The 26,518-nt window shown below is 39.5% G+C and overlaps 1 protein-coding gene across 2 annotated transcripts in view; it reads left to right on the top strand.

Annotated features, from left to right (window-relative positions):
- The first annotated feature begins 1,595 nt into the window (after positions 1-1,595).
- Positions 1,596-26,518, top strand: part of PAIP1 (poly(A) binding protein interacting protein 1) — a 28,727-nt gene continuing 3,804 nt past the window's right edge. Inside the window, exons 1-9 of one of the 2 annotated variants that reach the window (XM_081231267.1) lie at positions 1,596-2,008; positions 2,587-2,756; positions 9,345-9,530; positions 12,971-13,083; positions 16,800-16,911; positions 18,551-18,676; positions 19,825-19,931; positions 22,824-22,941; positions 23,699-23,753. In XM_081231267.1, the coding sequence (XP_081087393.1) occupies positions 1,735-2,008; positions 2,587-2,756; positions 9,345-9,530; positions 12,971-13,083; positions 16,800-16,911; positions 18,551-18,676; positions 19,825-19,931; positions 22,824-22,941; positions 23,699-23,753 (1,261 nt within the window). In that variant the 5' untranslated portion in view covers positions 1,596-1,734. The remainder of the gene's footprint in view (positions 2,009-2,586; positions 2,757-9,344; positions 9,531-12,970; positions 13,084-16,799; positions 16,912-18,550; positions 18,677-19,824; positions 19,932-22,823; positions 22,942-23,698; positions 23,754-26,518) is intronic. The other variant, XM_081231268.1, reaches the window with a different exon arrangement.

Genomic DNA, 26,518 nt, shown 5'->3' with positions numbered 1-26,518 from the left:
TACTTGCCTTATACATGAGGAAACTGAGGCCCAGAGAAGCTAAATCCCTTACTTACCCAAGACCGCACAGGCATTAAGGGTCTAGGCCAGGATCCAAACCAAAGCTCTGGCCTACTTTGAACCCTACATTCTTTCTCAACACCAAGGAACCACACTTTTTGCTGGCTTCCTTCCCTGACTTCATTATTTTTGCCAACAATCAACAGCATGAATCATTTATTCACGATTGCCTTCATTAGAGCCATTTTCCTCTTTCATTTGGGTGAAGATGTCAGTGTTTTCTTCATTAGCAAGAAGAGAAAATGGTTAAAAAGAGTTTCTTAACTGAAATGATTCTCAAGATGACAATGGTGAAAAACATTAAGGCTTGCTTAAAATACAGGGTTACCATTAATTTGTGGAGATGTTTCAATCTAACAGTAAAGAAATCATTTCCCCCCCTCCTTTTCATTACTTATATTCATCCTTCATTTGGCTTTAGCACCGTCAGGACTGATTAAAACAATAATTTACACGTAAATAATGTCTAGAACTTTGTTGTGCAATGCGGTAGCCACTAGCCACAGGGGGCTACTGAGCACCTGAAATGTGCCTAATCCCAAGTGAGATATGCAGAAAATGTAAAATACACTTTGGATTTTGATTAGTATGAAAAAAGAGAAACTCTCATTAATATCTTTATATTAATTACATGTTGGAATGATACCATTTGGGATCTACTGGGTTAAGTAAACTATATTATGAAAATTAATTTCACCTGTTTCTTTTCACTCGCGTAATGTGCCTTCTAGAAAATTTATAATTACATAAGTGGCTTGCATTTGTGGTTCGCATTATATTTTGATTGGACAGCACTGGTAGAAGATGAAAAGGAGGAGCGTTTCATTGAAAGGTAGGGTATTTTCTTAAAATTTCTGGAGGGGAAGAGAAAAGGGAAGAGAGTAAAGCTTGGTCACAGTGTGACCTGCTGTGATAAATATCTACAGTGAATTGAGATGGGCCGGGGTGGGGGGCATTTTTGATTCTGTTCCTACTCCCCTCCCTGCGGCTAACGTAGCAGGTGGCAGAGCAGCTTCCAGAGCCCCCTTCCCGACCAGTCCTCCGGTCTCGCCGGCGCCGGGTCATTGAACACACCTGCGCGCCCACGGAGGTGCGCGTCCGCGAACTCTGGCTCTGGCTCCACGCCCCCTCCTCTCGTATTTTTATTTTCCTGGCATCAACCATCACTGTCTGACTTCTCTCCATAGAACCTCGTGTAGGCCGGGCCCGCCAGGGGTAAGCGCCCCCCTCTGCCCCGAGCCCGGCCCCGGGAACCGACATGCCCTCGCCCGACCCGAGGCGAGCAGGGCTGTCCAGCGTTCTAGCTACCCCTCTCCCGGCGGCCGGCAGGACCGCAGCTGCCAGCCCGCCGCGAACGGGGCCTCCGGGCCGCGGGGGGCCGCTGTGACCCGCCTTCGCCCCCGACGCGCCGAAGGCGGGGGAGCTGGGTTTTGGGGGAGAATCAGAAAGCGGAGGGTAGCCGTGGGGGCCGGGCGCTCCGGTGCGGCGGCTTTGGCGGGTGCTCCAGCTGCCGTCCGCTCCGCCGAAGCGCGGAGGAGCCGAGCAGGGGCCCGCCGCCCTCCTCCTCCATGAGGCCCCAGTGAGCTCGGCGGCGAGAGCCGGCCTGCGACGCCTCTCCCGGCGTCCTCTTCCGAGCGCAGCGGCGGTGGCCCCCGCAGGAGGAGGAGGAGGAGCATGTCGGACGGTTTCGATCGGGCCCCAGGTGCTGGTCGGGGCCGGAGCCGGGGCCTGGGCCTGGGCCGCGGAGGGGGCGGGCCTGAGGGCGGCGGTTTCCCAAGCGGAGCTGGGCCTGCTGAGCGGCCGCGGCACCCGCCGCCGCCGCAGCCCAAAGCCCCGGGCTTCCTGCAGCCGCCGCCGCTGCGCCAGCCCAGGACGGCCCCGCCGCCAGGGGCCCAGTGCGAGGTCCCCGCCGGCCCCCAGAGGCCTCCCCGGCCCGGGGCGCTCCCAGGTATGGAGCCGCTCTAGGGGACCCCGTCCTCCTGGGCCAAACGCTTCCCCACGGCCCTCCGCGCGCGCGCGCGCGGGCGGCGCTCTGTCTCCTCTTTCCTCCCGGTTCCCCGAAAGCATTCCCCGAGGGGCCCGGTTGTTACGGGGTGGGGACGCGCCCGGAACGGGGTTTGGAAGGTGGCCGCTGGAATCCTTTGTGCGCCCGGGCTGGGGGAGGGGTCCGGTGCGCGGTCTCCCGAGTTCTGTTGTCCCGGGAGGAAGTAAAAATCGCCTCCCCCTCCCCAGTCCCCGAGAGGGAGGCCTTAGGCGGGCAACCATCTCTTTTTAACCGACTTTAAAAAATAAAATAAAATTAAAAAGTGTTTATTCAGGAAACAGGTCTGTTCATAAATGAGCTAAAGCAAGTCTATTGTTCCTTTTTGTAGGCTCTCTGCGCATATCCTGGCGATAACCTTAAATTTCGTGAGGGTTCTTGTTTGACTTAAAAACCATCCCTGCTCAGACGGCTTCTCAGTGTACAGTAAGTTGTTATACAAGGGAATGAATGCATCTAACACCGATATTTTTTTCCTTTCTTAGAACAAACGAGGACCCTGAGAGCTCCACCTAGTTCGCAGGATAATAGCCCACAGCAGAATTCGGAGTCAACAATGGCTAAACCCCAGGTGGTTGCAGCTCCTGTGTTAATGTCTAAACTGTCTGTGAACGCCCCTGAATTTTACCCATCAAGTTATTCTTCTAATTATACAGTAAGTACACTTTTATTGCAACCCTAGGTTAATATTATTGGAATAATATGGTTATTGCATCATTTATCAGTATACTGGTGTGCTTTCTGTACCACACATAAAACATTTTATGAATTTATTGAAATCATGAAACAAAATTGATTCAAGAATGTATTTCGTAGTTATTAAATTCAAGATATCATAATGTAAGCTTGAGAGCAGACAGTCTTGTCTATTTTGTTCACTGCTGTATTTCCAGCATCTATAGACTGTCTCTAGGCTAATAAATTTAAGGTGGTCAAGGACATCTTCAGTCTATAAAACTAAAGTCCGTGTCCTGACTTTATGGACAACCTATAGAATAGTGGCCTGGCAAAGTTAATTTTTGATTTTAGTAGGACAGCTGAATACTCATTGGTAGCTTTAGGGTAAATTATCAGTGGTTTTGCTGCAGACTAATTCAGGTAGGTTTTTGAATGTTGAGAAATACACATCTGGGCTCTGTTATGTTAAAATAGAAGTGTTTCTGGTTCCAATGAACAGTTATGTAAAAATGTAGGGAGTTCCGATGAAGTGTTTTAAACTTTCAGAGTCATCTTTGTCAATAATGTAAGAATTTTAGAAATCGATCACACTTAAATGGCAGGAAAAAATGCCAAGCACGATTGGGATATATAGAAAGGAATTTGTTGTGATATGTAAATGCATAGTAATTAAGTGTAGATCAGTAGGGCAGGGACCATTCTGGATTGAAGAAATGATAATACTTCAGCATAAGTCCTATTTTTCCTGGCTTCATTTTTTGACATGTAATATACAGGATAGTGTACATTAAGTTATCAACATCCCCAAAGCCCGCTCTGTCCCCTTCTAATCATTACTGCTCTCCAAAGGTAACCGCTATTTTGCTTGAACAATAGTTTTGCCTCTGTTCAAAGTTCATATAAATGGAGTCATATAAAATATATTTTTCTTTCATTCAATATCAAAATTAATCCATATTGTAGCATGTAATTGGAGGTGACTAATTCTCATAACATTCCATTGTGAATATTTGTCTGTTGATGGGCACTTGGGTAGCTTTCACGTTTGGGCTTTTACGATTAGGGCTGCTATTCTTGTCCATGCCTTGGTGAACATTTGCCCTTGTTTCTGTTTGGTATATACCTAGGAGTGGAGTTGTTGGGACTTAAGTTAGCCAGCTTTAGTAGAGACTGCCAAATATTTTTCCAAAGAGACTGTTCCAATGTATGAGTTGAGTACTGTTTGGTTTCCAGTTGCTTTAATTCCTGGTCAGCACTAGGTATTTGCTATTTAAGTTTAACCGTTCTGGTGGATGGGTGTTAGTTTTTTAATTTGAATGTACCTGATCAACTAATGGTGGCACACCTTTTTTTGTTACTTTTGGGGCGAGAATGGGGCGACTTGACTTTCATATTTGATAGAAAGCATGGGAAAGCTTTATTCCATATTTTAGAAACTTCATGCATCTTAGACTGCATTAAGAAAAACTTTGGGGCTGGAGAGGGGAAAATATAGGCATGGTAGGAAGAGCAATTGATTTGGGGTGGAATGGGCCATCAATCAGGTAAAGTAGAAATGAGAGCAGCTGGATTCTTGCCCCAAAACTGTATTTGGCTTAGAGAAGACAGGAACCATTGGAGAGCTGTGAGTAGTTGACTAACTCTTAAGGATACTTACCTTAAGAACCACAAATGGTTCCTCATTTGTTTGTCTTCCTATTGATTTGGGCTATCTTATGGTGGGAGGGATGCAATTTTTTTTTTTTTTGCAGTTCTTTACCAGCTAGTTTTATACATAGTTCAAGTGATTCCTGAGAGCAGTGTGTTGAGCCATGTTAGTCCACCTCCTTTGAGCCACGGCAGTCTTTTAGGTGCTCCTTGGTCTCCTCAGCTCCTGCTGCACTCATTTTGCCAGAAAAGATTGCAAACTGGAAGCCTGTGGCTCATGTGTACCCTGCAGGTGTGTCTTTTCTGGCCCTGAGTTTTTTTAAAAGGGGCTTTATAATTTACCAGTACTTAAATTAGATATTGCAGATCTGAATTTTTTGGTTTCTCTTGAAATCCATAAGATGTGGCCATACTGCACTGCTGTTTTGATAGAGCAGAGTTGGCTGGAGCTGAATAGAGGCAGCCCCTTTACATGGAATGTGTAAGCTCTAATTTGCTCACTGGCGTACTTCATTTGCCTGTAATCCACCTGGATTCTAGGCATTCAAGCTTGCTACCCCTGCCCTGATATATTTTCGGGCCTTACCCTTTTACCCTCTGTCAAAGCTAGGAGTTTTTCTCAATCCAGTTAGTCACAGAACAGCAAAATCCTTGTTTTTCCCGAGTCTTGGGATAAAATCTGGTTATGAGAGAAACTTTTCCTTGTAGTAACCATAATCCAAAGTCACTCACTCATTAAGAAATAGTTGAGGGCCTCCCTGTGGCGCAGTGGTTAAGAATCTGCCTGCCAATGCAGGGGATGCGGGTTTGAGCCCTGGTCCGGGAAGATGCGCGGAGCAACTAAGCCCGTGCTCCACAACTACTGAGCCTGCGCTCCAGAGCCCGTGAGCCACAACTACTGAGCCCGCGTGCCTAGAGCCCGTGCTGGTAAACAAAGAGAAGCCTCCACAATGAGAAGCCCACGCACTGCAACGAAAAGTAATCCCCGCTCGCCGCAACTAGAGAAAGCCTGCGTGCAGCAATGAAGACCCAACGCAGCCAAAAATAAAATAAAATAAAATTTAAAAAAGTCGAATGCTTGCCACGAGTCAAGGGCTGGGGATATAGCCGTGGATAAAATGGACAAAAATTCTTGTCTTTGTAGAGCCTCTATTCTAGTGGTCTTCTAGCTGGGTTTCCAGAAATTCTTTGAGTCTGCTTTTGTTATACACATGAGAAGCTATTGCCTGGTATCATTGAGCTGTATCTGCTCTCAAGAATGCATGCTTTTTAAATTTTTTCTGATAGTCTTTTGCTGTGTTTTCATAACCCTTTTAAAACTCCAAGCCCTTTTATCTTCAATCCTTCCTCTAATCCCACTGCTAGGATTTTACTGCTTAACATGCCTTCTTACCAATGAGTTGTTGTATCCATCTATTCCTGGCCATTGCATCTTCTCAGGTAAGCCATTACATCTTGAATATTTAATCACGGTTCACTTATGAGAACCAAAAATTCCACATAGGAGTTGATAAAGCATTTATTAAGAGACAACCCCCCCCCCATGTGCACAAAAAAATCCCAGCTTTTGCTAAGAACATCCTCCTTCAACTTACTGCCCAGTTTTTCTTCTGCCTTTCAATAGTGATGTTCTCCAAAATGAAAAATTATTCACTGTTGGCACTACTTTACTTCTCACTGACCGTTCAGACCTCTGCAGACTGATCCTCTTAATTGTACTGATACTATTTTTGTGACAGATGCTGATGTTGTTTGGGTTTTAAAATCTATCGTCCTCTTAAACCTCATCTAAATAGACTTTATCGACCACAGTATGATCTGTAAGGTTTAATTCCCAGTGTGGGTCCTGTTCTAGGTACCAAGGGTACCTTTTCAGTCTTTCAGGATTTCCTCCTTTTTATAAAAACTGAATATTTAAGATAGTAATTTTCTCAGTTGTTTTCTCTGTGCGCACAGTTCTGATTCTTAAGACTCTGCAACCATCATTCTCTCAGATTTTAACCAATGAAATTATTCTGTAGCATTTGCTATTATGAGCACCTCTCCTCATTTACCTTTTCCTTTGGCTTCTGTGGCAGTACTTCATCCTCCCGACTCTGAGACCATTCCTCCTTCCCTCAGACTGCAGGCTCTGAGGTTCTGTCTTCTGTCTGTTTTATTACCTCCCTTAGTGATAATAGAATCCCCTAGAATCTGACCATCACCAACCTGCCTGTTGATAACTCTGGAATCTAATTCTTCCTCTTAACTCCAGGCTTGTGTTTCCATTTGTCTTGACCTCTTCTGAGGATCTCACATTCAAACTCAAGAACGAAAAAGAATTTATCTTTTGCAAACCTCTTCTTATACTTTTATATTCTAACTAGCTGCTCAGGCTAAAAGCTTGTGGTGTATTGACTCACTTTCCTCTTTCACACTCTTGCCCGCTTTCAATCAAGTTAACTAAAATAGTCTCGACTGTTCCACCTAAGTGTTCATTTCCTTTTATCCCCACTGCTTTGGATTAGGTTCTCATCTCTTGACAGTGTATTCAAAGTACCTACTGGGGGGCTTCCCTGGTGGTGCAGTGGCTGAGAGTCCGCCTGCCAATGCAGGGGACACGGGTTCGTGCCCCGGTCCGGGAAGATCCCACATGCCGCGGAGCCCCTGGGCCGTGAGCCATGGCCGCTGAGCCTGTGCGTCCGGAGCCTGTGCTCCGTAAAGGGAGAGGCCACAACAGTGAGAGGCCCATGTACTGCAAAAAAAAAAAAAGGTACCTACTGGGAAGTGAGTTTTCTTTTTTGTTGTTGTTTTGTTTTTTGGGGTTTTTTTAAATTAATAGACTATTTTTTAGAGCAGCTTTAGATTCACAGCGCAGCTGATTGGAGAGTACAGAGAGTTCCCATATACCCCTATCCCCCCATATGTACCACCTCCCCCCAAAGTGAGTTTTCTAGTTGCTGTCCCTCCTAACCTCTTGTCACAGAACTCTTTCTAAGAAAAATAAAACTTAAATATTCCTCTGCTTGGAAGCCACTTGACTTCACATTGAAGACTGAAGAAATGTATACTTTAAAGAATCTGCTACTAGAGAACTAATACAAGCTTTAATTCAAACGCATTGGAGTGCTCATCTGTTCAGAATACTCTGTCTCCCTTTTTGCTTGAAACAACAGGCCCTGAATCCCCTTTTTAGCTTTTTTCAGAACAGCTCTACTTTCCTCTTTTACTTTCACACTTCAGATTCTCTTAAAAGAGTTATGCTTATTTGGGGAAAAAAAGACTGAAATCAGTGTTCTAAACTGCATTTTGCCACAATGAATGACGTTTGATAGGAACAGTTAGGAAATCAGTGCCATCAACTGGGACCTGTAGACTTCCTGCTTTTCATTGTCATTAATAGTAGGATACTACAAATCTGTAAAACTCTAAACTGTATATCAGAAACTTAAACTAGTTTTTAATTGTAAAACTCACCCATGTTTGTGGTTAGCATTAAGTAATTATTTAATATACACACATTTATAATGCTTAACTGCTTTCACAATTTCATAATAAAGGGTCTGTATTTATAACATAAATGTTTCCTCACTCCAGATGTAACTACTATTATCCCTTGTCTATCTTCCCAGAAATTTTTATTGGCTGTAAGTCTCTCTAAAAATTAAATAATACTAAAATATGGTTCTGTGTTCTTTTAATTAAAAGGTTGGGAACTACTTAAAGGTGATAGTGGTATATTTTTTAAAAAATTTTATTGGAGTATAGTTAATTTAAAATGTTGTGTTAGTTTCAGCAAAGTAAATCAGTTATACATATATCCACTCTTTTTTAGATTCTTTTCCCATATAGGTCATTACAGAGTATTGAGTAGAGTTCCTTTTGCTATACAGTAGGTCCTTGTTAGTTATCTTTTTTATATACAGTAGTGTGTATATGTCAGTCCCATTCTCCCAGTTTATCCCTTCTCCCTCCTTTCCCCCCTGGTAGCCATAAGTTTGTTTTCTACATTTGTGACTCCATTTCTGTTTTGTAAATAAGTTCATTTGTGTCATTTTTTTAGATTCCACATGTAAGTGATATCATATGATCTTTGTCTTTCTCTGTCTGACTGACTTCACTTAGTATGATAATCTCTAGGTCCATCCATGTTGCTGCAAATAGCATTATTTCATTCTTTTTTATGACTGAGTAATATTCCATTGTATATAAGTACCACATCTTCTTTATCCATTCATCTGTCGATGGACATTTAGGTTGCTTCCGTACCTTGGCTATTGTAAATAATGTTGCTATGAACATTGGGGTGATAGTGATAGATATTAATTGGAAACTGTTGCTACTATCAAGATTGGCTGGAAACTTGGACATAGAAAGTCTCCTACCACTGTACACTATGATATTTTATAGTCACTTAACTGTATATTTATTTCCATGTCCTTGGGGATTGACAGATGACAAACTTCTTTTTTCAATATAGAAATTGTCAAATGTCTACAAGGATAGAGAATGGTGAAATGAATGCCCATGGCCTCAATAGTTAGCTACAGGTGGCCATTCTTGTTTCTATATCTCTGGTCCCTCTCCCTCTCCCATTTTGAAACAAATCCTGGATATTACTGTATCTATAAATATTAATTTTGATCTTGGTATTATAATGAAATATTGGTTTAAACTTTATTTCTCAGCCATCTTGTAAATCTACCAGAGGTGAGAAGACAATTCTCTACCCAGCTAGATGAAGCCCTTCTATTATAACATTTTGGCTATTGGGCAAGGAAGAAGTGGACTTAACTTTTTGAAGAAAATAACACATTTTATCAGGTTAAGGATTCTTAAAAATATAATTTGAGCTAGAGACATCCCAACTCAAAGCTGCTTCATGTTTTTTTTTAGCCAGTTTCATGGATTAATTTTTTTTTAACCTTTTGATCTATAGGAATCCTATGAGGATGGTTGTGAGGATTATCCCACTTTGTCAGAATATGTTCAGGATTTTTTGAATCATCTTACAGAGCAGCCTGGCAGTTTTGAAACTGAAATTGAACAGTTTGCAGAGACACTGAATGGCTGGGTTACAACAGATGATGCTTTGCAAGAACTTGTGGAACTCATCTATCAACAGGTAGGTTGGCTAATAGCATGGGGCAATCACTGGATAGCTTCCTTGCTGCCCGAAGGTGGTGGCTGCTCCTTGAGGGGGGCCAGGTACGTGTTCACCAGCCTCCACACTCCTTGACTCTTTATGGTTCATGAGAGCTTTTAAGTCTCTGTTGTACAGAATTTCTGTAGTTAGGGATCCAGGACTAGAGCCAGACTGCAGATTTTCCTGTGTAGCCAAGGCTCTGTACAGGCAGTTGGAAGGAGCTTTGGACATTTCTGAGGACACTACATGAGTATTATGCCTTTTATCCAAACCCCTGTTTTATAAGGATCTGCCATTATTGGAGTAGGGGAGAAAAAAAGTCATGGGAGAACTTTTTTGCCTCATAAATGATTCTTTATTTTTTTTAAAAAAAAAAAAAAGGACCACAAAACACCTTGATTTGAGTCTTAACATTTCTGCTTGTCTTTAAAAATTTCAAGGATTTACATCTCAATTCCTTTAAAAAATCTAATGTCAATCTAGGTTGTTCACACAAAGTTTAGTTTTAGTTCTAGCATATTGGTCATTGACACATTAATGCTATTTTAAGGGGGAAAAAATAGACAACACTCAATTCTGAAGACAAATTTGAGGTCAGTGAGGAGACTGGCCAAAAACAGAGTAGGAGATAAATGCCACCAAAGGTTGTATTTCTGTTTCAGTCATTGCTGAAAGAGCAGTTCAAACTTGAAATATATGTAAGGGTGACTTATGATAGCAGGTTGTTTTTTTTTGTGTGTTTTCTTAATCCTACCTAGTGTTTCATTTGACTACTTTTCCAGTTTGTTCTGGATTGTTACTGGACCCCAGTATTACCTGGCCAACTCTTAGATTTCTGAAAATGCCTGAGGTTTTAAGAAGATAGATCTGCTCTATTTGTCCTGATTCCTACTTTTGCCATCTAAATGGATTAAAAAGGAATGTTAGATAAGAAAATGGAAGAATTTTACTTTTTTCTTTTTGCTTTTCTGGCTCTATTTAGTTTCAGCTCTTCAATAGGCTGCTTGATTATAGTTCTTATATCAGAATTATATTATTATAGTTCTTATTATGCTCGTATTGTATCAGGGTTGGTTAGAAGGGCTCTAACCTAACAAACTACAATTTCTGTGATTGTCTCAAAGCCAATGCTTCAAATATGTACTTAGTATTATTTTAAGTTCTAACATTCTATGGTCAGTGATATAGATTTACCAACAGTTCTTAAGTTTCATTGAGGGAGTTTAATCATAGCAACTAACGAGAGGAGACCTATTGTTTAAAAAAAAAAAAGGCAGATTAAACGTACATATTCAGTTTTGATTCCTCACCAAATACTACTAAAATGACAGTGTGGGGATTTTAGAACACCAAAAGCCCATAAGGACTTATACGGTGAAAGGAGATAGAAGTACCCATTTTGGAGACTAGAACGCAGATGGGTGAGTGGTAACTGACCTGGCGGATTTTTTAAAAAGTTGAATTCCAAGCCAGTGGGGAAAGTCGAGAATCGCCCTGATTTATGATGCAGCATCTCCAAAAAGGTTCTAGGATAAGGATGGAATGAGGCTAAAAAGACTGCTTGAAAATCTAAAAAAATTAGACTGTCTAGATCTTTTTGCACTGAGTAACCAGTTTGAAGTTTTATCATAATCCTTCTTGAAGTTATTGAAGGAGGTACTCCACCAAAAGGACGATTTAAGGATGAAGACATGGGAACTAGGAAACAGGGAGTTTTACAGGAGGGGCTAAGTGAATCATCCAGATGGTGGTGAAGGGAGATCCCAAGATAGTAGCCATGCACATAGTAGGCCTAGATGTACAAGGCTTCACTGGAATCGGGCAGAATGCTCCAGGAAAGACTTCCCTGGAGCACACTCCCTTATGTTTGAAGATATTAAGAAGAACAAACTAATGAGAAGTCAGTGAGAAATATATTTAAAAAGTAGAAAATTTAAGTCTAGGGAAAACAAGGTTGTGCAAGAGAGGAGAAATCAGCATAATACATGGTACAGCTGTAAAGGGAACACAAAACTAATTTTAAAAATCACGGTGTATCTACAGTTATACCATAGTGGAATGAAGTAAGGTTAAACAGGGTGAAAAGTAAATGCTCATCTTCCTTCGTGGGGAGCTAGTAAGAAATGGCTAAACTCAAATCATGGAGCATGGAGATACGGAGGTTAAAACCTTTTCAGCTGGAAGAATTGAAAGTGGTTGTCTATGGAAGTAAAATTGTGGTATAGCAGGGAAGCAGGAAACTTTAATGACCAGCCTTGTTGTCTTTAAATTTACTTTAAATTTTAAAAGTAAAGGAAAACAGGCAATGCCAATAATGGGAAAAGTATAAATTTTGAATTTCAAGTCTTTTGGGGTACCAGATACACATACATGAATGTCAGGAGAAATCAGTCTTTCTTCCTTGCTGAGAAATGTACAGGGTCCTGTGTAAGCAAGGAAATAATTAGAAATAAAAAGTTCTAACTATAAAGTACTTACGCCATGCCAGGCAATGCTAAACACTTGACCTGTAGTTAACTCATTTAATCCTCAGTGGTTGCAAGGTATTGCTCTTATCCCCATTTTATACGTAGCTTAACAGAGGTTAAATGACTTGTCTAAGGTTGCACATGAGTAACTAGACCCAACATAGGATTGGAGGGGCATCAGGCCATTTGTTAGATCTAGACTCTGGTTAACTACTACCTTTGTGAGATTGGCCAAGTCCCTTAACCTCGTAATGTGTGTGTTCTATTGTTCTTTAAAAACTGCAGTGAAAGTTAAACTTCCTGAGTACTTCTTTGGCTGTGTCACACAGTCTTTGATACTCAGTGTTTTTCCACTATCTTCTTATTAAAAATAGCTTATTTCTTTTGATTTCCTCTTTTATTACCCCAAGTGTTTGGAGTGTTGTTGAAGTGTTAGTCTTTTGCATCAGGTACCATTAATTATCCCTTTAGGAATCAAGAAACTGAAGCTCAGGGAGGTTTAGAGATACCAGGGTCACAGAACAGGCCTGGGATTCTTGTTCTGGACTGCTAGATGCCAAAGTTGGTGCCATCCTATTCCTGAGAAATGCCACAGATCATTAGTTTGGCAAATATACTTCATAATTGGCACTATGCAGCTGGGTACATGTACATATTTTGTGCAAAAATTAGTTGGTGTAAAGAGAGATTTATCTCTTTGCTTTCTGCTAACCTCGGGTAAATGGTGGGGAGAGCTTACCTTAATGTTTTTCTTTGTACTTATTCTGGTTCTTGGTGTAAGGTTGGGAGGGAGAGTTAATATCCTTATGCTTAACAATTACAAATGACTTGTACATTTTTCTGTACAGTTTTGGGGGCAGGAATGTTTTTCCTCTTTAGAATATTGCTGTTAAGTGTTTGCATTAATAACTTGATGTGTCTGTGTCATATAAACCTTTTTCTTTTTGAAAGGCCACATCTATCCCAAATTTCTCTTACATGGGAGCTCGCCTCTGTAATTACCTGTCCCATCATCTGACAATTAGCCCACAGAGTGGCAACTTCCGCCAATTGCTACTTCAAAGGTTAGTGTGTATATGAAATTAAAGGAGAACTACTTCTAAATGTACTAGAATTTGACCATTCTTCTTTGCTTTCTTTATAGAAAGTTGCAGGGGAGAATAGAGCAAACCATTCTCCTTTTTTTCTGTCTTTTTTTAATTAATTAATTTATTGTTTTTGGCTGCATTGGGTCTTTGTTGCTGTGCAGGGGCTTTCTCTAGTTGCAGTGAGCAGGGGCTACTCTTTGTTGTGGTGCACAGGCTTCTCATTGCGGTGGCTTCTTTTGTTGTGGAGCACAGGCTCTAGGCACGCAGGCTTCAGTAGTTGTGGCTCGCGGGCTCTAGAGCACAGGCTCAGTAGTTGTGGTGCACAGGCTTAGTTGCTCCGTGACGTGGGATCTTCCTGGACCAGGGCTCGAACCCGTGTCCCTTGCATTGGCAGGTGGATTCTTAACCACTGTGCCACCAGGGAAGCCCGGCAGGTGGATTCTTAACTGCTGCGCCACCGGGGAAGTCCAGGGCAGACCATTCTTATTTGTATAGTATTAAGTTTATAGTCATATATATGCCTTTTTCTTATGATGGTGTCTGCCTTTTGTTTTGTGCCTAGAAAGGCCTTTTCCTTTTCCAAGATCTTAAAAATGGTTACTTTACATATTTTTTAGTACTTTTGGCTTGAGTAAGGATCTAATTTCATTTATTGCCACATGTTTAACCAACTTTTCCCATACCACTTTTTTGAATGATCCATTCCTTATTAGGACTGGTGCCTTTATCACACTACATCCTTATATTTGCGTTGATTCTGGACTTTCATTCTATTCCATTCATTACTTGTTCTCTTCCTGTTTTATTACCAGGCTATTAAAAAACTCTCTCATTTTTTCACAACTAGTCTAGTTAGTTCCCCATTTGTGTGTGTGTGTGTGTGTAGTCTTCTTTGCTATTCTTGCATGCTTATTTTCTCTGAACTTTAGAATCAGCATGTGAAATTACACAAATGTTGTTGTTATTTATTTATGTTTTGGGATGGGATGACATTGAATTAATGAGCTAATGTAGGGAAGTGAATTTTCTTATAATCTGAGTTCTTTTATTCAATAACAAGCTTGTCTTTGAGTTTATTAGAGTTTGCCTGTTAGTTCTTTAAAGATACTTTTAATGGTTGCAAAGTATTCCATCGTGTGGTTAAACTGCACTGGAACAGAATAAAGACTCCAAAAGTACACTCCAGAGACACTTGAAAATTAAGCTTTTAACAAAGGTGACACTTCAGATACATAAATAAAAGACAAATTGTGCTGCTGACATAACTGGCTAGTTGTTTGGGGGGAAAAAGAACAAAGATGGGTTCCTGTCTCATTCTTTACACCAAAATATATTTCAAATATAAAATTGAAACAGTAAATACTAGGGGAAAAAATGACAAACAAAAATATTAGGTTGGTAAAGCCTTTTTAAGCAAGACATGATACCTACAGGCCCTAAAACAAGAGATTAAACTTAATTTCATATAGATTATAATATTGGAGGGGTCATAAATTTATAAGAAGTGAAGTAAAAATAGGGACATTTGTAACACATGGCAGTGAGCTCATTTATTTAATAAGAAAAGAGGGGCCTCTTAGGAATGAGTAAGAAAAAGGCCAGAAATATTTCTATTTTTAATAGAAGTATTTGGAATGACTCTGGATAGGTGCAGTTCGAAAAAATATAAATGACAAAGTTACAGAAATATCTAACCTTACCTAATAATTAAAGTACAAATTACAGCTTTTGGAAAGACGTGAAAGTTGGCACTTTGAGGAGGTAGGATGGTAGAAAGGCTTGCTTATCCTCCCTTGTGCTGCTCACCCCTGGCTCTGCCTTACAGTTACCTGGAGACTTAAAATGGGGCTAAGCCCCGAGTCTTGGAAATTCTGATATAATTAGACTGAAGGAGAGCGTGGGCATGGTTTATAAATCTCCCCAAGTGATTCTACTGTGTAGTCATGGTTGAGACTCACTCTTCTGGCTCTTTTGACTCTGTATCCCCTGTGTGTGCTTCTCTAGTACTAGGATACTGTCAAAGCTATCAACATGGAAAAACACTAATCATATAACAAGTGAAAAGGTCATAATTCTGTTAACTTAAAAATGTAGAATACTTTGAAACAGATAGAAGTTACCTTCACAGCAGTTATTTCTGGGCTGCAGTGTCTTTATTCTTTATATTTTTCTGTTTTAACCTTTTTGAGATAGCCATGTATTGCTTTTATAAGTGAAAATCTTTAACTTAAAGTTTTAGAGTCTTTCCTCTCACCTAGATAATCAACCCTGTACAAGGGTAGGGATTTGCATTTGTACATACATTAACATATATTAATATATAATCTAATAGTAATGGCGTTGATAAAACAAAAAGGTCATTTCATCGAAGCTCTTACCTGAAAAGTCATAAAAGGAAAGACAGAAAGGAAAGCAGCCAACAAGGTGCCTGGATAACTGCATTGGCATTAATTAACTGATCCTTTCCATTATTAACTAGTGTTCTATTTATAGATATCCCAACTTTTTTTCTGATGAGGAATTAACTTAATATGTATGAGAAGGTAACCAGTATCTTTCCATGTCTGACTCAAACAGCAGATGTTGCTCATTTAATATAGCTTGTAAGCATTGGCACATTAATCTAAGCTGGGTTTACATACATAAACTGAACCAAGGTAAATTCTTGGACAAGAAATGACTTTTTTCTTTAGGTTCTTTTTGAAATTTTTTTTTAAATTGGTACCTCAGGTATGAAAGCCATTAAGCCTTCATAAGCTGCTCCCTTGGTCTTTAATAGGAGAACTATCAAAATCATTTTTATAAAACACATGACTTTTCTAGAATGTTCTTACACCTTATCAATAAAAATTTTAAAATCTTCAACACCAAAATGGTGAACATTAAAAGTACATTTTAAAAATCCATTTTAGTAACAGTAGCTGACACCATAATTCATTGGTATAGACAATGACAGGCTTATTGTGATTATTTTAGATAATAAGAACTATGTAAGCTCTAAGGTGAATGCACCAAGTCAGGGAGAAATCAAACAAGGGAAAATAAATTGACTCCTTTAGTCTCTATTAGAAACAAAGACCCAAACAAAGACCAGATTAATTGCCTTCTATGTTTCTGTGTGGTTTCAATTGGGGACTTCTCTTACTTCACTTCCCTGATTTGTATAATAGAAGTTCTAAGAATAATGGGCTTAATAAGAATTCATTTTCAGCTTAGTTGGATGTCGTCTGTATTTATATATATATATTTTAAAGCTCTGTTCAAAGTTTGTATTTCAGCAGGAGCAGAATATTTTAGAGATACTTCACATAAAAACAGTGCTCTCTTAAAAAGCCTATGAGACAATAAATAAGGTGAGGCAGTGAGGTTTTTTGTTTTGTTTTTAGTGCCAATATACCACGAACCTCATGAAATCTATGTAGCTGTAACTTGTTACAATTTGTTCTAGTAATAGGTTTATTTTCAACTATTCTTATCAGTTTCTTAAAACTAGGAATCTTTGTATGAAAAGATAATACATATTCTGATCGCTACAATAGACAGGAACACTTTTTATTACAGAAAATCAGAGTGTTGGTGCATTGTACTTGCCTCTGTACTGCTTGTGAACAACCAAACTGACAAATGGTCATCTTGTTTGACTATTTAAAAAACAAAGCAATGTGAGATTACAAAAGGTATGTCTTTATTAGATGTCGGACTGAATATGAAGTTAAAGATCAAGCTGCAAAAGGGGATGAAGTGACTCGAAAACGATTCCATGCATTTGTACTCTTTCTGGGAGAACTTTATCTTAACCTGGAGGTGAGGAGAAATTTTTCTTCTTAGTACTGACAATGCCTGAGAATATAAATTGATCTCAATAAGGGATTTGTGTTTACTCTTTTATAACATTAAGAGTGAAATGGGAGATAAAGAAAATAGTCTCAGTACCTACTCATGGTAGTATCTGTCCTCAAATGGAACATATGTACCATTTTGTCTTCCTGTTCATGGGCAGTGTTGGGAGATAGTTACTAAGCATTTTAAAGTCTTATGTACTTTTGGAAAGCCATGATTTACATGTGATTTCAAGCTTTTGGAGTACAGACAATCACACCTTTTTGAATCCTTGTGTCATAAATATTAGCACATTTAGTATGTTGACTTTCAGATGGTGACCCAAAAGCAACTTGCCTACAGAGCATAAAACTTTGAAGAGGGGAGAGACTAGAGTTTCTGTGTTTTTTGTTTGTTTGTTTTTCACCTAATTCACCTACAGTAGTTCTTTTTGGTCCTATTTTATATATTAATCTTCTATATAGAATGTATTTATGCAAAGTCTACAGCTAAATTGGTGGTATACTTGAGTATATGCTTGTTGGTAGGCAACATAAGTGCTGAATATTACTTTGTAATGGATTTACTTGATTTTTTTTTGACTAGTTAGTCCCAGATATCGGTATACCTTCTTAAACTCTGATTTGAGGACTTAGTATTGTAAATACCACTGAAAAGACACATGAATCCACCGTCAAATGTACATCTCAGTCAGTGCATCTAAAAGGTCTTTGTCCAGTCTCGTGCCTAATTTACTATCCCTTTTTACCACAGATGGCCTTAATTTTTAAAAAAAATCTCATGCCTTAATCTTTCTCAGTTTATTTTTGTATAAGCCAAATAAGAGCACCAATATAAAATGTACCTTAAATGAATTGTCACTTTAAGAACGCTGTTGAACTTCCTATGTAGAAGTCATGATGATATGTGTGGTGGGAGTTATAAAGATAAGGCATGGCTCCTGAACCTACAGTTCTTCAAGCCAGAGAGCTGAGATACATATTCTATTCTGATGCAAGTTAGAGTATTTTTAAATAGTATAAAAAGCAGAAAAAAGCTCTGTGTTTCCAAAAAGGTGTTAATAGGCTAGAGACTGCTTTATGAAGCAGTAATATTAAAGGAGGCTTAAATTATCCTGACCATATGTTTTTCTTATATATATAAATTTATTTATTTATTTTGGGCTGTGTTGGGTCTTTGTTGCCGTGCGTGGGCTTTCTCTAGTTGCGGCGAGCGGGGGCTAGTCTTCGTTGTGGTGCGTGGGCTTCTCATTGTCGTGGCTTCTCTTGTTGCAGAGCACAGGCTCTAGGCGTGCGGGCTTCAGTAGCTGTGGTACGTGGGCTCAGTGGTTGTGGCTTGCGGGCTCTAGAGCACAGGCTCAGTAGTTGTGGAGCACGAGCTTAGTTGCTCCACGGCATGTGGGATCTTCCCCAGCCAGGGCTCGAACCTGTGTCCCTTGCATTGGCAGGCAGATTCTTAACCACTGCGCCACCAGGGAAGACCCTGACCATATGTTTTGTATTGTTTAACTTAAAACACTTATTTTGCCAGCACTTTGTTAGACAACTTGTATATCTGTGTTATATTTTGGCATAGTTGCTTTTCATTTTCTTTTCCCCAAAAGATCAAAGGAACAAATGGACAGGTTACAAGGGCAGACATTCTTCAGGTCGGTCTTCGGGAGTTGCTGAATGCCCTCTTTTCTAATCCTATGGATGACAACTTAATTTGTGCAGTAAAATTACTGAAGGTAGGTTTTAATTATTTTTTTCTTAAAATGTAACTGTTTCATCCCTTTAGTGTATAATTTAAAGGAAAGAAAGTACATATAATACACAAATAGATCCAAGAGTAAGTTATTTAAGTTAAATATTGACATTTTACTTTACTCTTGAATTTAATATTGGAAAGGCAATATATACTTATTGTTTAATATAAGAAGCAAAATTTAAAAGTGAAAAATGGAAGTCCTTCACTCTACCCCGTACGTCAAGTCCCTTTCCTTCCCTTCCTCTGTCTGCATGTGTGCTCTCGTAAGATCTTACTCGTTGTGGCTTGCTTTTTTACCACCAAATGAAGATCTTGGATTTTTGCATGGTGCTTTCTTCAGTAGCTTCCCAGTGTTCCATTGTTTATCCATTCCATCCTTGAACAGTTATTTTCAGTTTAGCCACTGTGGCACTGTCAGTAATCTTTCACTGTATCTTTATATATGCAGTTGTTTATGTAACTTAAATTCTTACCTATAGATTTGGTGGCTCAGTGAGCATGTATACCTTAATTTGATAAGTAATGCCAAATTTCCCTTCCAAATGCTGAACCAGAGTGTGTTCCCACCAACAGTGAATGAGTATACCTCTTTTCCTATATCCTTATCAGTGATGGATAGAATCAATCCTAGGTTTTATTTTCTCATCGTGATGAGTAAAAACAAAAAGCTCATTTTAATTTGCATTTCTGTGACTAAAATCACTAGTGAATTAAAGCCTTTTTTTGTTTGTAAGCCATTTTTTTAGTGTCTGTGAATTACCTGCTTATATCTTTAACTCATTTTTTCCTGATTGTGTTTTTTAAATTCTGAGTTTCTATACTTGTTGGATGTTGCATATTTCAAAAAGTGATACGTTGATTAAAATTTTATAGCCTTGGTCATATAGCAAACATGCCATACAGTCATTGGTGTATAAAGCCTATGATTAAACTTCTGCTATAGTTCATTCCTTTTCCCTGTCAAGAAAAAGTATAGCGATTCCTGAATATTAGATGGTAGAAAATAATTAGGAATATTTAACTTGCTAAATTTGTCTTGTTTAAAGAATGCTTGAACTGCTACTAATATCTTTTTAGAATTTCTGTACTTTATTGAATTCTTTATTTTACTGATACTTGCTTTTTTAGTTGACAGGGTCAGTTTTAGAAGATGCCTGGAAGGAAAAAGGAAAGACTGATATGGAAGAAGTTATTCAGAGAATTGAAAATGTTGTCCTAGATGCAAATTGCAGCAGGTAAGAAAAGAAGTAATATAGATAACCAGTAGATCTCAATTCCTTGCTTTTTCTTTGGGCTTGTTTTTAATCTGTTGTGCTTCATCAGAATACTCTTTATAGATCTACAGAAATTTTTTTTTTTTACCTATGGCTTCTGCTCACCTAGGCACTTTTCTTCAATTATGCTTATGAATGGAAGAAGTTAAGATATTCCTGTGGGAATATGAGCCCATTAAAAAATAAAATGATTAATACTTTTAAGCTCAATAAATATTTGGGTAAAATACTACTATAAGTCCAGTTGGGGGTATAAAAGTGTTATTAGCAGGATCGCACTGCCTTTAAGAACCATATATAGCCACAGTTACATGGAATAAATTTCAAGCCTGTCTTAAAAAAAAAAAAAAAAAGACAGCAGGAGCCAGGCAGTGGGGCGCGAGCATGTAGACTTCACCTCAGTGCGTAAGAGAGCACTTCAGACCCTCTGGACAGTGCTGGGTGCCGTTGACCAAGTGTGGCTCTCAGAGGCGAGGACTGGCTCCTCAGTGGGTGGCAGTGAGGGGTCTGGCCTCAGTAAAGCAGAAACCGCTGCCAAGCACAGCGAGGCCCAGTGCAGATCTGAAGGCGCTCCTCTGAAGTCCCACTGCCTCCAGTGGAGCCCAGCCGTCCCTTCCACAGCAACATCAGTGAGAATCGAAGGCATGGAGACCTCACTGGAGATTGGCTACCCTCCTGTGAGAGTCTGAAGGATACTATTACCAGAGCTCTGCCCTTTTGGAAGGAAGAAATAGTTTTCCAGATCAAGGAGGGGAAAGGGCCATTAGCTGTAGCCCATGGCACCAGCCTCCAGGGGCATTGTCAGGCAGAGGGAGTCTCTGAAGAGGTTGTCATGGAGCTGAGCCTGCTGACTATGAATTGGACGAGAACATGAAGCCCATCAAGCCTGTGCAGTTCCTGGGGGACTGAGGAGACTGTGTGTAAAGCCATGGACGCTGTGGCTGCCCAGGGCAAGGCCAAGAGGGAGGGCGAGCAGCAGACAAACTACTCCCAAGGACACCCTCCCTGCCCATCCCATTCCTCTGCACTTCTCCCCTACACGTATCAAACTGACCACATCTGTAAGTTGTAGCTCCAGATGGGGACCAGTGGCTCCCAATTTCCTATTAGCCATTTTTTTCTCTTGCACCCACTCCCTTCATGCAGTCTAGTCAGAATGGCACCTCTGGGGCAGGGTTGTCAGTCCAAGCAAGGGAAGACTTGTCCAAGAGGGTGGACAGGAAGTAATTCAGGGGGGTTTGCTAATGCTTTGTCTATTACTAAGGACCTGCTTGAGTAAGGGATGGGGGGGAACCATGTTAAGGCGTGACCAATGAGGGAAAACAAGAGGCCTATTTATGTTCCCAGGGGCCAGTCCTGTATTATTCTGTGGTCAGGTGACTGGGTGGCTGTAGTCATTCCAGTGGAGAATGAGTGTAATATGCGTGGCAGTTCAAACAAATATTTCCTCCCCGGCTCCAGAAGATTGGGATCAATCCTGGATGTTTATGTGTTGTATTTACTTTTACAAAAAAGTATATAATTTTTTTAGCATCTTTATTGGAGTATAATTGCTTTACAATGGTGTGTTAGTTTCTGCTGTATTACAAAGTGAGTCAGCTATACGTATACATATACCCCCATAACCCCTCCCTCTTGCATCTCCCTCCCACCCTCCCTATCCCACCCCTCTAGGTGGTCACAAAGCACCGAGCTGATCTCCCTGTGCTATGCAGCTGCTTCCCACTAGCTATCTATTATTTTACATTTAGTAGTGTGTATATGTCAGTGTTACTTCTCACTTCATCCCAGCTTACCCCCCCTCCCCCCTCCCCATGTCCTCAAGTCCATTCTCTACGTCTGTGTCTTTATTCCTGCCCTGCCCCTGGGTTCATCAGAACTTTTGTTTTCTTTTTTTTTTTTTTAGGTTCCACATATATGTGTTAGCATATGGTATTTGTTTTTCTCTTTCTGACTTACTTCACTCTGTATGACAGACTCTAGGTCCATCCACCCCACTACAAATAACTCAGTTTCGTTTCTTTTTATGTCCGAGTAATATTCCATTGTATATATGTGCCACATCTTCTTTATCCATTCATCTGTCGACGGACACTTAGATTGCTTCCATGTCCTGGCTATTGTAAATAGTGCTGCAGTGAACATTGTGGTACGTGTCTTTTTTTGAATTATGGTTTTCTTAGGGTATATGCCCAGTAGTGGGATTGCTGGGTCATATGGTAGTTCTATTTTTAGTTTTTTAAGGAACCTCCATACTGTTTTCCATAGTGGCTGTATCAATTTACATTCCCACCAGCAGTGCAGGAGGGTTCCTTTTTCTCCACACTTCTCCAGCATTTATTGTTTGTAGATTAAAAAATTATATAATTTAAAAAAAACCTTCTGGGGTTTCTGATGACTGTTGAAATATTCCCACGTGTGGTCATCAGAAAATAAGCCATTCCTTACACCAACATGGGATAAGCTCCTTGACTTCTAAGGTGTAGGAGTTCATCCTCTCATGTGTGTTAGAATCCCTCCGCTGCCTTATTATTTTATGGCAGTGAAATGCCTCTTGATCACGTCCAAGTGTGTCTTTCACTGTGCCAGATTTCTGAATCATGTTCCAGTTGCTTGGCCTGCCACTTGGGCCCAGTACGCATTTGAGCATAACTGTACTAAATCCTTTTTTTCAGATCAGTATAGTAAAGGAGTGATGTACATTTTTTTAAAAAGATAAATTTGTGTTATTATAGGAAATGTCTAGAATATCAAAGCATGTTAAATTTTTGAAACAACGTTTTAGGCATCTGTGATATATTAGAGCACAGTAACACTTGCTCATTTTAACTCATTTTCAACTTTTGTCTGCAGAGATGTAAAACAGATGCTCTTGAAGCTTGTAGAACTCCGGTCAAGTAACTGGGGTAGAGTCCATGCAACTTCAACATACAGGGAAGCAACACCTGAAAATGATCCTAATTATTTTATGGTATGCCAGTGTTTGCATTTTAAATTTGGTTATTGCTTGAATTCAATTTTGGCAATTTGTAGATAAGTTACGTAAACTTATCTCAGAATGTAATACCTAATAACTCTTTTCACTGGCTTAGAGTCACATGGCAGCCGTGGAAGGAATCCTCAGTGAAAGGGTAGACTAGACAAAGAGCCATTCAATGGCAAGGGAAATGAATAAGGCTTGACTTGGACTTGGGTTAGTGTAGGGATTCCTCAAAGCAGTTTTTCCAGAGAATTCATGATCAAAGGCCTGCATTTCAAACTTTTACTTGGCATTTTGTAGTAAAGTAAATTAAGAAAATGAAAATGGTTACCAGGCCAGTGATGCCCTGAACCTCTCGACAGGATCAAACAGAAAGAAACTATGGAGAAATGCTCTTACAATCCAGTCTTGGAAATACTTAAAAAAATGGTTGCAGGGGGTGGGAACCACAACTAAAAATCAGCTGACACTAAATCACAGTGCACGACGCACCAAGTCACCAAGGGTGTGACAGGCGGCAGACGGTGGGGTTAGACCCACAAGAACTTGAGATAATAGAATAGTTATCTGAAGACCATAGACTTTCCCAGTGAAATGAAAATGGCTGCTAGGAATTTAGTTTTTTGTTTGTTTTTGTATTATCAAAAAACAAATGTACAGATGAATGAAATTAGCCATGCTCAATTAATGTGCTTTAAAAAACAATTCTGAAATGATAACATGTTTTAATCACTCTGATTCCTCCTAGAATGAGCCAACATTTTATACATCTGATGGTGTTCCTTTCACTGCAGCTGATCCAGGTATGTTGTCTCAGTCATTTTCCGACCATTTTTTGGTAAGATAGTAAATTACAGAAAACCATACCCTCACTGGCACAAAGTTGTAGTTTTTTTGTGTGTGTGCTTTTTTTTTTTTTTTTTTTTTTGCGGTATGTGGGCCTTTCACTGTTGTGGCCTCTCCTGTTGCGGAGCACAGGCTCCAGACGTGCAGGCCCAGTGGCCATGGCTCACGGGCCCAACCGCTCCGCGGCATGTAGGATCTTCCCGGACCGGGGCACGAACCCATGTCCCCTGCATCGGCAGACGGACTCTCAACCACTGCGCCACCAGGGAAGCCCAAGTTGTAGCTTTTTGAAGAGTTCACATCATTCTAAAATATAGGGTAAAGGTTTGTCTCACTAGAATATTATAGTTACCACTTGGAACCATTTCACGTCGAACATTTGATTCAGTATATAGTGTCTTGTCACCCTAACAATGAAGGATTGGAAGAATCCCTCAGTTAAATGCAAGTATTTTTATTTTATATTTCCTCTAATATTTTGTTTTTATACTCTAAACTTTCAGGTAGTTAAAGCGGAAGGGAAAGATGGTTGTAGTTCACTATATAGTCAGCAACTTTCATTGGTACAGGTTAATACTTGCAGATACTAAGAATTGTGGATCTTATTAATATTTGGTGGGTCAGTTAATTAAAATCTAAATCTCTGCACACTTCCCTTCCCAGAAAAGAGCCGTTTATAGAATGAGTGCTTTAATTGTGATAAACAGAACTGCACTGTGAGCAAGAGAACATTTCCCCACTTTGAACAAACTTACAACCAGCTTATCAGAATTTTCCCATTTGTTTCCTCTGGATAGCAGGCACTGACTGTCCTATGCCTCTAGCACAAAGGGGTAGGAAGAAGAACTGCTTAACTTTTCAATTTTAAATTATGAAATATTCAAAAATATAAAAACACACACAGAAAAGGGCATATTGATTCACTGTCAAGATTGAACCAATTTCACTTATCAATGTATACTTTGGGTCTTTTCAAAGAAATAAAACCCTTTATAGATAGTAATAACCATTCTCTGTTTCTATAATTGATACCTCACCTTCAAGTCCAGTCCTTCCATAACTTACCCCGCCTGAGGTAATTACTGTCCTGACATTGGTGTCCTTGTGCTGTCTTTTTACTTCATATATGGCTGTAAATGATAGGTATTACCATGCACAGCAGTATTAACCTAAATGGTGCCTTATTGTGCACATCTTTTTGCAACTTATTTTTTATTCAGTATTTTTCGTATTCATGTTGATTGATATATATGTAGCTTTAGTTCATTCATTTTAAATGCCAAATAATAATCTACTCAGAGTAGACCACAGTTTATAGATCCCCTCCCACTTGTGGATGGTTGGTTGGTTCACACTTGTTACTACCCACAGTGCTGTGCAAACATCTTTAAGAATCTTTGTGCACATGCAGGAATTTCTTTAGGGTAACCAAGTAGAATTGTTACATTATAGGCTATATGCATCTTCAGCTTCACTAAATGTTGCTAAACTGCTTTCCATCATGATTATACCACTTAATATTCCCACCAGCAACATGTGAAAGTTCCTATTTCCCATTGTTGGCAACACTTATTGTTACCAGACCTATTTTTCTGTCAGTCTGATTGTATGAAATTATAAACTTTTATTTCCCTACTAGTGGTAGTGAATTTCTTTTCATGTTTCTATTGACCTCTTGATTTCTTTGTTTGAGAATCACCTGTTTGTGTCCTTTGCCTGTATTTCTGTTGGATCATTTGTCTTTCTTACTGATTTGTTAATTACTTACATGACCTGGAAAGTGATCCTTAGTTTCTCCCAGTATGTGCTGTCTTTCCATTTCATGTGTTGTCACATAGAAGCTTTGAGTGTTAAAGTCTTGTTTGTGCTCTCTGTGACTTAAGTTTCCTTACTATGATCAAATTCCATTGTCTTCTAAACCTTGTTGCTTTTTATATTTAGGTGTTTAATCCATCTGGCTAGTTTTTATATGTGGTAAATGGTAGGACTTAAATATTCTGTAGTTACTCATCTCAGCAACAGGTCATCCTTCCTCTCTTGGACAAAACATCCCTCTGTGTACCATGTAACTCCCTATAGATTTGTGTCTTATTCCTGTGTCCATGAATGTGGATCTTTCTTCTTGTTTGTCTTGACACCAATACTGCATTCTTAATTATTCTTACCTACTGTAAATCTTGCTATGTCTGGTGAGACAAATTTTCCTTCTTCCCTTATTCTTTGACGCTACCTTGACTCATTTTGGTTCTTCAATCTTCATCTTTGTTCAATCTGTTTTCCCTACTTATTTCTAGTGACTATTTTATTTACAGAAATTCAGTTTGGTTTTCAAACTGAATTTTGTTTCTGAATTTTGTTCAAAGTATCTTGATCTTAAAGTTTTGAGTCCTTTTCTTCTCATCATTCTAAACATGCTTATTTTTGCTTCATATTTTTGTTTTCTTTTAATTCTAACCCTACTGTTATTTCTAATTGTCATACACAAAATGATTTATGTTGTGATCTTTTTTTTCAATCTCATATTTAACTGTCTTTCTTAAACTTTTTTTGTGGAAGTGATTTCAAACTTACAGTAAGGTTATAAAAGTAAAAACGGTGCAAAGAACATCCATCTACCTTTTACTCAGATGTACCTTCAACAGTTTACTCCATTCATCGTTTGTTCTCTCCACACTCACTTTTTTTCTAAATCGTTTGAAGTTAAGTTGCATATTCTATGGCC

Source organism: Mesoplodon bidens (genome assembly GCF_964165515.1).
Source record: "Mesoplodon bidens genome assembly, chromosome: 4".
Lineage (NCBI taxonomy): Eukaryota > Metazoa > Chordata > Mammalia > Artiodactyla > Ziphiidae > Mesoplodon > Mesoplodon bidens.
The sequence above is the reverse complement of the archived record's forward strand: the minus strand, read 5'-3'. Positions and strand labels throughout refer to the sequence as shown.